We start from the raw sequence: 13,007 nt of genomic DNA, 5'->3' as shown, positions 1-13,007 counted from the left end.
CCGGCGTGCAAACAAAGTCCCCAGTAGGGAGTGGGGGAGAGACCAAAGAAGGTGAATGCGACGGTTATTAACACAGTATTAAGTCATGGCTGATAGGATCACTCAGAGAGAAAGGGACCCTCACAATTAACTGCAGTACAAGGTAGATTTGATTTTGATGGTAGATGGTAGGAATGGGGGGAGACGAGTGCCACTTTTTGATACTTCAAGCAATAAATTGACAATGCAAATGCAGATTGTTTTGGTATTAATAATTATAAGTTTATCTATAGCCCTGCTCCGTATTTTCTACTGCATTTCCCTTGGGACTTCATAGACCTTGTTCTGTTTGTATACCGTCTGGTTGAAGATAGTGCTGGCATCCACTGTTACATTTTATATTGCTACCTTTATTTAAATGTTACATTAATCATGTATTGATCGAAGAGTGCTTTTTAAAAAGCACTGTAGGCAACATACATCCCTTTCTGTGCTGGAGAGGAAGGAGAATGCCTCTTCTGAGGTGATATTTCTCACCTGAAAACGAGGCATGAGTTTGTTTTTTAAAAAAATAAACCAAAGCTAGCCAAAAGTGAGTGGCTATCGGGCCTAACTCTGGTTCAGGCAATCTCGGGGTTCAATCTATCTCTCACAGGAACCCTCAATGAGAGCCAGCTTGGTGTAGTGGTTAAAAGAAGCAGCTTCTAATTTGCCTAGCCAGGTTTGATTCCCCACTCCTTCTCCACATGCAGCCAGCTGCATGACCTTTGTCACTGCCCTGATAGTGCTGTTCTGACCGAGCAATCCTGTCATTGCTCTCTCAGCCTCACCTCCCTCACAGGGTGTCTGTTGTGGGGAGAGGAAGGGAAGATGATTGCAAGCTGCTTTGAGACTCCTTTGGGCAGTGAAAAGCGGGATATCAAAACCAACTCTTCTTCTAAGGAGCCTCTGACAGGTCTTTCAGGTCTTTCAGCCACTGCCTCCCATCTCCAATATGAGAGGTAATAACACTGACCTACCATACAGGGTTGGCGTTCAGGATTACAACGTATGGACAACGTGTATGGGAAACGACCCGGACATTGGAAAGCGCTACACAAGTACTAAATATTATTCTAAAACTACGGTTTCGTCATCTAGGCAGATTTAGTTCACCCACAGCGATTCGTAACAATCAAACTGAATTGGATGTCAGCCCTGGTTTCGGGAGCAGAAGCTGCTTTAAGCTGAGATGAGGGAGTGGTTCCATAAATAAACAAGAGGAGACAAAGGCTATCGCCCCGATCCGCTGAGGTAATTAGCCCTGACGTAAGAAACTTGTGGCCTTGGAGGAAGATGTCACCAGAAGGCACCTCCAGCCAGTTCGAACAAGGCCAAGATGAATTTCCTATGCCGATGGGCGCGCACATCTGGATCAACATCAGCCGTGCATGCATAAATAGGTGGCCCCCAGTAGCAGTGTGATCCTAAAAAAGTTTGGCCCTTCTAAATCCGGTGGGCTTAGAAGGCTGTAAGTACTAAGGATGATACTGTGAAGCCGCCTTGATTGATCAAAGGGGGGACCCTTCCCGTCGGAGAATTTATGACATCAGTTGGAGAATTTATGACATCGGGGCATCTTGAAGGAGGTCACACTTCTCTCAAGGCAGGGGCTGTAGGAATGTTGGGCAGTTGTCACAGAAACGCTGACCTGAAGCAAATCTATAATAAGGATCTCCCAACAGTGTGCTCGTTTTGTTCTAGGAAAAAGAAAATCTCCATAGGATGAAGGTGGATTAAAAAGAGGGTGATGGAAGGGTTGTCTGTACAGACTGTTGTCCCTGAAGGCAGCAGGAGACACCTACAGCATCCCTCCCCCCAACAAGCCACCAAGGAGCATGGAGGCTTTTGTGAGCCTGAATCCTCCCCACGTGAGCCCATGAGCGGAGATGAGCAGGAAATGTAAAACCAAACGGAGACAGAGAGAGAGAGAGATGGTGAGGATTTAGGGATGACACTCGCGGAAGGTGGAGGTGTCGAAGAGCGGGTTGTGGATCTCCATCTCGCCACTCTGTGAAAGGAGAAGGGGGGAGGGATTTAGTCTTCACGTTCTTGGAAAGAGAAAGAAGAACATTTCCCACAGCCTCACATAGACCGTTTACGCACTGGGAACTTCACTGCCCCAGCTCCCATGCAGGAGCACAAATTGGGAGTGGACGAAGTGCACCAGGCCAAATGTTCCCCCATGTGGGTGCAGGAAGAGGTAGGGCAACCTGCCAAGACTAAAACTCCAGCCTGCAGCCCGGCATGAAACCTCCAGTGCATAAACGGTCATACTGAAGAATCACGCAGCGTCCCACTGGGACGGTACCAATTCTGAATTCCCCTTTTCTGACACCTCCTAGTACCTAATACCTGAAAGGTTATAACTCATCAAATTCTAGTATCTGGCCTGATGCTGCTATGTCTGATTGTGGTTCTACATTTTTAAAATCTGTTTTTATTGCTTTATGCATGGAACTAGGGGCCAAGCCCATTGCATTCAGGAATACAACAGGCGCTAGATGGGGGGTGGGGGGAAGACAACCTTCCCCTCCCCCCTGCATCTGGAAAGGCTGCAGGCTGGAGGTCCCCAGGAAGGGAACTCACCTGCAGGGGCAGCTCTCACACAGCAGGGATCTGCAGCCTCGAAAAGAAGTGGAAGGAGGTGGGGTTACTGGACAGGCAGGCAAGCCGGTTGGAGGAGAAGGCAATCAGGGGCGGGGCAGCTGCCCTGAGTGGGTGTTAAGCGCTGAGTGGCAGTTAAGCCATGAGACCAGCTCCTCCTCCAAGCCCTTACCAGAAATATTAACTGGGATAGTCCAGGGGGAAAAGAACCTTCATCATGAGATTCTGTCTCTTCCCTCACTTCCTGCCCTCAAATGATTCCAAGTCAGAAACTGATTAAAGGTATGAGGCTAGGATTACTTGTGTGGGAGGGGGGGGGGGGGAGGCTGCCGAGTCCAAGTTGGGAAACTTCTGGAGATTGGGGGGTGGAGCCTGGGGGGGGGGACTGGGACTTCTTCACATTGCCAGATGACAGAGTCTCTGGCATGATGTCCCCGAATACTGACCCAGTGCTAATGAGTGAAAACAGGAGGGTGAGCATCAGGGAGATACTTCGAGGAAATACTGTAAAAGTGTTAACGTTTCAAGCAAGTTGGTATTTTGAGTAAAAAACCAGTGTTGTCAAGTGGGTTTGTCTGTGTCCTTCACAGAGTTTATATCTCATCTCCCTGGCATTACATTGGTCAAGGTGGTCATACTGAAACGCATCTGGTCAGTGGAAGGATGCATTGATTTTATTGAGGCTGTGCTGATCAAGTTTTTAACTCGACGAATAAATACTGATACTATATTCTGTTTAAAAATTGTGTTCCACCCTGTATAGGCTTCCGTTCATTGCCCTTGTGTTGACCTTTTTAGGCGCTTGACTTCTGTCTGGGTCAGGATATTTTCTCCTTTCTGTTTTGGAATTCCTTTTATGGTGCAGACGGAATGGCCGGACAAAGCGACATTTATGCTAGATCTGACCCTTGTAACAAATCAGCACAATGCCTCTGCTATACACCGAGCTGAGGACCCTCCCCAAACCCAACCCTTCCCAGGCTCCACCCTCAAATTGCCAAGAGTGGGCCCAGCCCTCCTGAGGAGGGAGGTCCCCAAAGTTATCTCTACAGCCCTGGCTGTGAAATTCCCTGGCATCAGGGACATACGTACCGGTGCCAATCCAGGGCACTCGTACACGGTGTAGTCCTCATTCTCTGACTCTGTGGAGAACTGTTCTGCTGCTTTGGGAGGATCTTTGCTGGACAGGGGAAAAGAGCAACATTGATGTAAATAAATGGATCTGAGGAGGTGGACCCCTAACAAGAAAACATAACACTCTGGCAATTTCTCCAGTCCTCCATTCATTATAACCCAAGGGTGGCTAAACTGTGGCTCTCCAGATGTCCATGGACTACAATTCCTGGCTCCCACTAACTAGCCATGTTGGCCGAGGGGACTACAGTCAGAGGAAACAAGGCTCTGAATCCCAGAGCCAGGCAGCAATGTCAGGGGAAGGCCTTGCCCTAAGGTGACCAGATTTTAACATCGGTAAAGCCTCCCCTCACATGGAGCGATCAGGAAAGGACTACTTACTCCTCACCAGTAAGGAACTTCTTCTGATGCTGGTAGTGGTTGACTTGGCAGGACTGAGCTAGCCTGGAGTCCATATACTGAAGAGAAGCAGAGAGAAACTTGTCAGGAGGGGAGGGAGGGGCTCCATCACGCCTCCCCCATCATGGAGCAGCAAGCCATGGCCAAAACGTACTTACCGCACTGGGCTGATGGTACCGGTACTGGTTTCCCCGAGTGGCTGTGTAGGCCATCTTTTGGGCTAAGCGTACCTCTTGCTGCAGCCTGGGAGGGAAATCAATAATCTGTTCCACTTAATATTTCTGGTAAGGGCTTGGAGGAGGAGCTGGTCTCATGGCTTAAGTGCCACTCAGCGCTCAACACCCACTCAGGGCAGCTGTCCCGCCCCTGAGTGCCTCCTCCTCCAATCCGCTTGCCTGTCTGTCCAGCGGCCAGCCAATCACCTTCCGTCCTCCACCCCTGACCTCCCCCTCCTCCTCCCACTTCCCTCGGAGGCTGCAGATCCCTGCTGTGTAAGAGCTGCCCCTGCAGGTGAAGTTCCCTTCCCAGGGGCCTCCAGCCTGCAGCCTTGCTCAGTCCTGGGGGAGGGAGAGGCCATCCTCAGAGTTCTTCCACCCCACCTCCCCTAATCTAGTGCCCATTATATTCCTGAATGCAACAAGCTTTGCCCCTAGTAAATTTATAATTTACAGACAAAATTGCCCTGTGAGTTTCATGTGAGTCTACAAGTGGCAGTGCAAACACTTGCTGAATGGTGCCACTACAGATTTTCAGTGGTGGTTTTCCCAGGCATGGTGACTATGGGGTGAGAAGGAGAGGGAGAGGGAGGGGTCTGAGGCAGGTGCCCACTAAAGAACGTCCAGTCCCCCACTCTGGCATCTCTAGATTCTTTAAGCCCCCCCCCCCCCCAATTGTCAGGTATTCCCTAACCCAGAACTGGAAAGTCTTAAGATTTTTAGTGGTACAAAAGTGTTTTCTTAAAGACGGAAGGGGCAGATGAAGTTCCTACCTGTACCAGCAGATGGCAGCAACCACCAGCCCAGAGACCCCTGTGACTGTGCACATCACCACCAGCGCTGCAAAGGACCACAGTTAACTCTTTGAGTGCCAGGTTGGAACAGGCAGGACTAGTCAATGTTCTCCTAGCAACCCCCCCCCCCATATACCCCATACCTCCATTGCCAGATTCTTCCCACAGTCCCTCATACTTACTGAGGGACACTGCTTTGTTCAGACTTGGCGACGGAGGCCGAGACCTTTGCTTAAAATCCACTTTCACGCGCCTCGGGGGTGTGGTGGCCGAGACCGGGGTGTCCTCATAGGCCTCCGAGGAAGCTGCAGTGCTGCTCACGGTGTAGGAGGCCTGTGTGGGAAGAGCGGTCGGCAAGGTGGTGGGGGCACTTGGAGGTTCATAGAACACTGTGTCACCTGAAAAAAGGAACGGTATTGGTTAGCAGCCCATTTCCCTGAAACATGTGGTCTGTTTTGGGGCCTACAGGGGTATGGGGTACTCTTGTCAGTTGGAGGGTGGGTTTTTCTGAAGGGTGGCTTTTTCTGAATTGTTCAGAGCCTAACTAAATTCAAAAAAGAAATAATTCAGAGCCTGCTATAACTAAATTCAAAAAAAGAAAGGGGAGGAGAGAATTGCCTGCAGATTCCTAATATAAGTAGAACTAGGTCCTGGAAGTGGCCAAAGTACTTTGGCCACCTCATGAGAAGGAGGGACTCCCTGGAGAAGAGCCTAATGCTGGGAGCGATTGAGGGCAAAAGAAGAAGGGGACGACAGAGAATGAGGTGGCTGGATGGAGTCACTGAAGCAGTCGGTACAAACTTAAATGGACTCCGGGGAATGGTAGAGGACAGGAAGGCCTGGAGGATCATTGTCCATGGGGTCGCGATGGGTCGGACACGACTTCGCACCTAACAACAACAACAAAGGTCCTGGAAGTGGGAGCAGGGTGAGCAGGCAGGATGACTGTCTTTAAGTATTTGAAAGGAGGTCACTTGGAAGAAGGCAGGGAGGGGTTCCTGTTGGCAGGAGAGGAGAGGACCTGGAGTAATGGGTTTAAACTACGTGTAGAATGGCACCAGCTAAATCCGGGGAATAGTTAAGCAGTGAAACTACTCTGCTTTAAGGAGGTGGTGAGCTCCCCCCACTGGCAGTCCTCAATCAGCAGCTGGAGAGATCCTTATCCTGGATGCTTGAGGCTGATCCTGCATTGAGCAGGGAGTTGGACTAGATGGCCGGTCTGGCCCCTAGCAACGTTATGATTTTATGACTAGAACTCCTCAGCACGGACCAACATGGCCTCCTTGACCAGGGGGCAGATGCCCAGGTGGCTCACGACATCCTGGCTCCCCATTCCATTTTATCCTCACAACAACCACCCTGTGAGGTAGGCTGGAGCTGGAGGAAGAGCGACTGGTCCAGGGTCACCCAGCGGGCTTGTGTGGCAGTGTGGGGGTATGAACCAGAGTCCTCAAAAGCCTAGCCTGTCTCTCTAACCCAGAAGCATCAAGCTCATTTGCCACAAGGGCCACATCTGAGAAATGTCACTTCGTCTGGCCAGGCCGCATGTGCTAAAAAAAGGCAATGCCAGGTACGGGAAATATAAACTTTATAAGGGAAACAGGCAAACCCAACGAACAATATTAATTTTTACTCAAAATACAACGTGCTTTAAACATTAACACTCTTAGAGTATTTCCTTAAAGCAGGGGTAGTCAAACTGCGGCCCTCCAGATGTCCATGGACTACAATTCCCAGAAGCCCCTGCCAGCGAATGCTGGCAGGGGCTTCTGGGAATTGTAGTCCATGGACATCTGGAGGGCCGCAGTTTGACTACCCCTGCCTTAAAGGGTCTCCCTCATGCCCCTCCTCCCACTTGGACCGCCCATGATCCATTAGCACAGGGACAGTATACAGGGACATCCTGCACAGCCTCTGATATCCGGTAATAAAGGAGGAGGAGGAGGAGGAGGAGGAGGAGGAGGAGAAGGAGAGCTGAGTTTTTTGTGCCATGCTGTTCGCTACCCAAAGAAGTCTCAAAGCAGCTTTTTCCTGCCTTCCCTTCCCTTTTATTGATTCATTTATCTTTCAATTTGTACCCCACCCCTTCTGGCCAGCCAAAGACACTCTGTGAGGTAGGTGAGCCCGAGAGAGCTCTGGGAGAACTGTGAATAGCCCAAGGTCACCCATCGGCATGTGGAAGAGTTGTGGGGAATCAAACCTGGTTCTCCAGATTAGAGGCTGTCGCTCTTAACTACTACACCAAGCTGGCTTTTGAGATTGACTAGTTGTAGGATAAGAGCCCTTGACGCACTGCTTCTGGCCCATGGGCCATATGTTCTACACCCCCGCTTTAACCATTACCCCAGGCAGGTTCTACTGCCCTATACAAAAAGGAACCTGCTGACAGCTCCGAATACCAGGCAGAGTGATATCCACGCCGGGGGGCCGCAAGGCCTTCTCATGCTTGGCTAGGAGGGAACGGATCAGACCCGGCAAGTCCTTGGTTTTCTTCTGCGTCTTGGTTTTACTTTCTAAAAGGAAAAAAAGTACAAAAAGTTTCATAGGACATCTTTCACATTCCTTTCTTCCTTCACTAACTGATGTTTCTAATGTGCCTTCCTTCCTTGGACCCAAGGCCGTTGACCTAGAGCAAGCCAATGCAATTTATGGATGGCCAATTCAATGAGCAATGCAAGAGTATTAGGGTGGCAGAATCCAGCAGAAGTTGGAAAGCAGACCTGAAGCAAAGCACATATATCTGTAGGGTTGCCAAGCTCCAGGTAAGGCCTGGCGATCTCCCAGAATGACAACTACAGAGACTAGGGAGATCAGTTCCCATGGGGGAAATGGCTGCCATTGATTCTGTACCTTTATTAAAACTTAGTTGGCCTTAAAGGTGTCCCTGGACTCAAACTTTGTTCTGCTACTTCAGACCATTAAGGCCACCCACTGGAAATCTAGCTGCCACAACTGCGTTGGTTTTATTTTCTCTGCTTTTCCAGTGAATTGCTGCCACTAGAATATTATGCTTTTAATGGGAGGATTAATGGTTTTTAGGTATTTTATGTGGGGTATTATACTATGGAACCTGCCATGAGATGGCTTGGCTGATAGCAGCAGGTAATTAATAAAGGTAAAGGTAAAGGTATCCCCTGTGCAAGCCCAGAGTCATGCCTGACCCTTGGGGTGACGCCCTCCAGCGTTTTCATGGCAGACTCAATACGGGGTGGCCTTGCCATTCCCTTCCTCAGTCATTACCGTTTACCCCCCAGCAGCAAGCTGGGTACTCATTTCACCAACCTCGGAAGGATGGAAGGCTGAGTCAACCTTGAGCCGGCTGCTGGGATTGAACTCCTAGCCTCATGGGCAGACAGCTTCAGACAGCATTTCTGCTGCCTTACCACCCTGTGCCACAAAGGTTCTAATAGGCAATCAATAATAATAATAATAATAATAATAATAATAATAATAATAATAATAATAATAATAATAATAATTTTAAACATTTGCCTCTCCAGTTCCCTGGATTTGGCTTCCCAGGTGGCCGTTTTATGTATACTCTCGGTCGGGATTCAGAATAAGACTGCAGGCTCAAAAAGGTCACCTGCCCCTGATCTACCTGATCTAACAGAATGCCAGCTCTGGACCCTCAGAACAAACATCACCAAAACTCTTCAGCCCCCCCTCCCCCCCCAGCAGTATTCGGAAGTCACATCTATTTTAGCAGCGCGATCCACTTCCAGTGATGTTCCGGGCCACACAGGCCTTACCATGCTTAGGGGTTTTCCTTGGCACGCAGTTGCCCTCCTCATCCTCCTCGTAGTTATGGAAACAAGGGCCACAGCTTGGCGCGCCTTCGGGCCCACAGCCCAGCCGCCGGCGAAGGAGGCAGTTGAGCTTGTACCTGGCCGGGCACAGGGGATCTGCAACGGAAGCAGAAGAAATTCCCTGCTGAAACCCCTTTGCAAGGGCTTCGGTTGTCTCCCCTCCCGCCCATCCCTCTAGGAGCTTTTCACGGAAGTCAGCGCATCTTTGAAAACCTCCAACTTTTCAGAGCGCTTCCGCACTTGTTGCTCAGTCACCTGTATGCCTCACCTTGCAGCGTGCTCAAAATGTCTTGGTTCGAGTGAGAGTCTCCCAAGAAGGATACACTAAACAATGCCTGTTCCTATTAGAACAGCCCCTGAACACGTGGTCACCTTGGGGGGTCGGGCAGGCAAAGTGGTTAAGGCTGGAGCCTAAGAGTCACAGATCACAGAACACAATCAAGTTGCCTTATACCAGCCTTTTTCAACCTTTGGGCTGCGGAGGAATCCCTGAAATAAGTTTCAGGCTTTGAGCAGTGACGTGGCCCTTCGGAGAAGTGGGTGCAGAAGTAAGATGTGGGAGCCAGCCAGCCAGCCGACTGATTGTCGATCAATTGATTGTTTACTGTTTCTGCTCCCGGGAAAGGATGTGTAACAGTGAATGAGTAATAGGGTTGGGGGGCTGCATAGTGCAAGGGGTTGGACTAGATGACCCAGGAGGTCCTTTCCAACTCTATGATTCTATGACTCTGACTCCTGGGGAGCTCTTGCAGAACTAATACTAACGGACTCATCAATACACAATGATTGCAAAGATTTTCTGGCTTCCCACCCCTCTAAGCCTTTAACAACAGTGTAACATGCAGAGATTACACTGGAGGAATTTTGTTTGACTGAGTACATTTCTGTCCTTTCTGTAAAGAGTTTAGGGTGGCATACCTCTTTCTCCTATCTTTCATTTTACCTTAACAATGACCCTGTAAGGTAGGTTAGGATAAAAAAGAATGACTAGCCCCTACTAAGTTTCATGAAGGGAGAATTTGAACATGGGTCTTATTGGGGCCACATTTGGGGGCCCACACTTTAGGGGAACATGGGCACTTTTATTCATTTTTATTTATTTATTATATTTATATACCTCCTTCTCCGGAGGCTCAGGATTTATGGCTTTTATGGCTTTTATGGCTTTTTGGCTTTATGGGCCCCTCCCACCATAATAATATCAATATTATTTTTGATATAAATAGTATTTTGTCTGTTTTAGGTAAAATGTAATAGGTCTTCAGTAGCTTAACAAAAAATTGTGAGGAAAGAATTAAAAAAAAATTGACCCTAAAAGTTCATTTTCTTCATTTTAAATAAGAAACATAAGCACTTTTGTGGATCCCTAAACATCTTGTGGCCCCCAGGTACTGTGCTTAATGAATCAGTGGGCCTGGGTCCCCTTGATCCCATTTATTTTCTGTTAAAGGTACAAGACCAGCACCAGAACAAGAGTTGGCCACTTCTGTTACCACTGCAACCACCCCCTGCATAGAAACCAAACAATCTTTCTCTATTTTCCCATTCCCATTCCCATTCCCAACCTTTTTCTAGCACTCAATCTAGACTTAAATTATGCCCCCCCAATGTTTAGGTTTATCTTATTTGTTTGTTTATTACACTTTTATACCGCCCATTCCAGCAAACCTGTCACCTACTGCTGCTTCTTAGCTTAATGATGGAACTAAAATTAAAATTAAAAGCAGGAACCAGCAAACTAAGATCCAGCCAGTCTAACAGTCTTATCAGCTCCCCAAGCAAAGGTAGTTTATCTGACAGTAAATCCATCCGTCTCCTCCTTATTATTATGTGTCAGTGCTTGACTCTTGTGGCCCTCTCTTGCCTGCCCACCAAAAGGCTGACTGCCACTTTGGGACTGGGAGGCGAATCTCTTCCAGGTCAGACTGGCCAGAGATTCTGGGATTTTGCAGGGGTGGGGAGGGCATCACCTGGACATGGAATCGGGTGGGCAGGTAGTTGTGAATTTCCTTCATTCTGCAGGGGGTTGGACTAGATGACCCGGAAGGTCCCTTCCAACTCTTATCATTCGACTATTGCTATTGTTACTATTATTGTTACTTTTGTTGTTGTTGCTGTTGCTGTTATTGGCTTTTAATGGACGGAGCATTTTCCCACGGGTAATGCCATTTCTGAACAGGGCTCCGGGGTTGGAAGTCCATCACGGAAAGAATCTGCCTGTTGAATGCCTGTCTGCCGCAAGGTTGTTAAAGGCGTAGGCATGGGCGGTGGGGGGGGGGGGCGGCGGGGGCGGGCAACCCTAATTCTTTCTGAAAGGTGGCTTTGGGGAGCGGTGGTTTCCCCGCCGGACGTGGGAAGCGTAGCGGGAAGGCAGGATTTGCATCCAGGGCAGGAGCCCCGTGCGGGGGGGGGGGAATCTAGCGACGCCGATACAAGGCAGAACTTTGCCAAGGGCAGGGGCCAAGATGTAGGTTGTGGGAGCTGAGCCTCGGAACCCGGGCTCGAAGGAGGACTCCTTCCGCAACGGATGGCAAGGTTGCTCCTGAGCAGGTGCAGAGTGTTTTCTCCGACCTCACCTTCATCCAGCCCGTCCCGTATTCGGGATCTGCTGGAAGGGATCTCTGGTAAAAGGGGGCGGCTTCGGAGCACCTTCGAGCTGCACAGCAGCGGGGGCTGATAAGTTGAGAGGAGAGGCTTCCCTGGCACCGAAGCCGAATCGAACCCGGGACCTCCTCCGTCCTCTCCGTCGGCTCCTTCATTGTTCCCTAATGTTTTTGCGCCCACCCGCTCCAGGGATTGACTGTTTCCCTCCTCTCATTTGCCTCTCGCCCCCTTTCCCCCTTCCCCCTTGCCTGATCCCCCCTCCCCCCGGGGAGATCTACTGGAACCGCCGAGTCCGCATCTTCCTCTCCCCCCCTCCCTCCCCAGGCGCCCCCCTCACCTGCTTCCCAGTTGGCCCCCGTAGCTATCAGGACTGCGAAGAACCCCAGCCATCGGACCGCCCGGGTCAGCATCTCCTTTTTTTGCGAGGGCTGGACCGATGGAGCAGGTCTCAGGTGGATGGATGTGCGTGTGTGCGTGGGAGGGGGGGGGCTGAGGAGCGCCCCCTCCCAGCTACAACGGGGGGCTGTCCCCTTTGCAGCTGCTGGCACCCAGCCCAATGCGTGAGAAGACCTGGCGCTGGTGGGGAGGGGGGAGGGACTGCGGATCTTTATGAATGAACCAAAGATGGGAGGGAGGGGAGGAGAGCAGGCAGGGAGATGGAGCTAGGTGGCGGCGGCGGCGGCAAAAGAAAGGGGGAAAGTGCAGCCGGACCCTGAGTGCCTGGCAGGGAGGGGGCAGAGGGGAGAGAACGGGAAAAATTGACAAGTTAATTGGAAGGGGAGATTCAGAATGGGTGTGACTAAATGCAGGGGTCTGATTACTGCCAGGACTGGGGGGGGGGGGCATGGTTTGCACCCTGGCACAATATTTATGCCTACAAACCTTGGTTTAAAAAAGACTGAATAAATTATTTTCATGTTTCACCTTCCCCTAAATATTTTCATGTTTTTTTCTGATCCTTCCTTCCTTCCTTCCTTCCTTCCTTCCTTCCTTCCTTCCTTCCTTCCTTCCTTCCTCTCTCTCTCTCCCTCTGTCCCCCTTCCTCCCTCTTCCTGGGTCATAAACGTTCTCCCCTGACTTCTGGAAGCTTTGGTTCAACAAATTACTTGTATTTTTACAACGAGTGCTTGAGCAAAGGTGAGAGCGATCCTAAGCAGGTCTACTCGAGGTCTTGCTCATGTCTAATCAGTGCAACTTACTTTCAGGGAAGAATTACACTGCCTGTGTTTCTGTTCTGTGTAGCCCCTGCTCCCCAGAAATGTCTGCATCTGAATTCTGGGGCAACAGAGGTCTGTATAAGAAGAAGCTGTCCCTGATATGCTGTTATTGACAAACCAGGAAATGATCTCTTCAGATTCTAGTGGTCCCAGGAAGTGGCCATGGTCAGTATGGTGTATTCTGGACAAGTGGCTCTCCAGCATCTCAGA

General features: G+C 49.9%; 1 protein-coding gene across 1 annotated transcript; it reads right to left on the bottom strand.

The window, feature by feature from the left end:
- Positions 1-551: 551 nt before the first annotated feature.
- LOC143834380 (neural proliferation differentiation and control protein 1-like) lies at positions 552-12,186 on the bottom strand. The gene is made up of 9 exons (XM_077331188.1): positions 11,918-12,186; positions 8,920-9,072; positions 7,567-7,680; positions 5,350-5,565; positions 5,147-5,213; positions 4,317-4,401; positions 4,141-4,217; positions 3,718-3,805; positions 552-2,029 (listed from the first exon to the last, which is right to left on the bottom strand). Exons 1-9 carry the CDS (start codon positions 11,988-11,990, stop codon positions 1,964-1,966), a joined length of 939 nt encoding a protein of 312 aa, XP_077187303.1. The 5' UTR covers positions 11,991-12,186; the 3' UTR covers positions 552-1,963.
- Positions 12,187-13,007: the final 821 nt, after the last annotated feature.

The sequence above is a fragment of the Paroedura picta genome, chromosome 3 (assembly GCF_049243985.1).
Source record: "Paroedura picta isolate Pp20150507F chromosome 3, Ppicta_v3.0, whole genome shotgun sequence".
In the NCBI taxonomy this organism is placed as follows: domain Eukaryota; kingdom Metazoa; phylum Chordata; class Lepidosauria; order Squamata; family Gekkonidae; genus Paroedura; species Paroedura picta.
The sequence above is the reverse complement of the archived record's forward strand: the minus strand, read 5'-3'. Positions and strand labels throughout refer to the sequence as shown.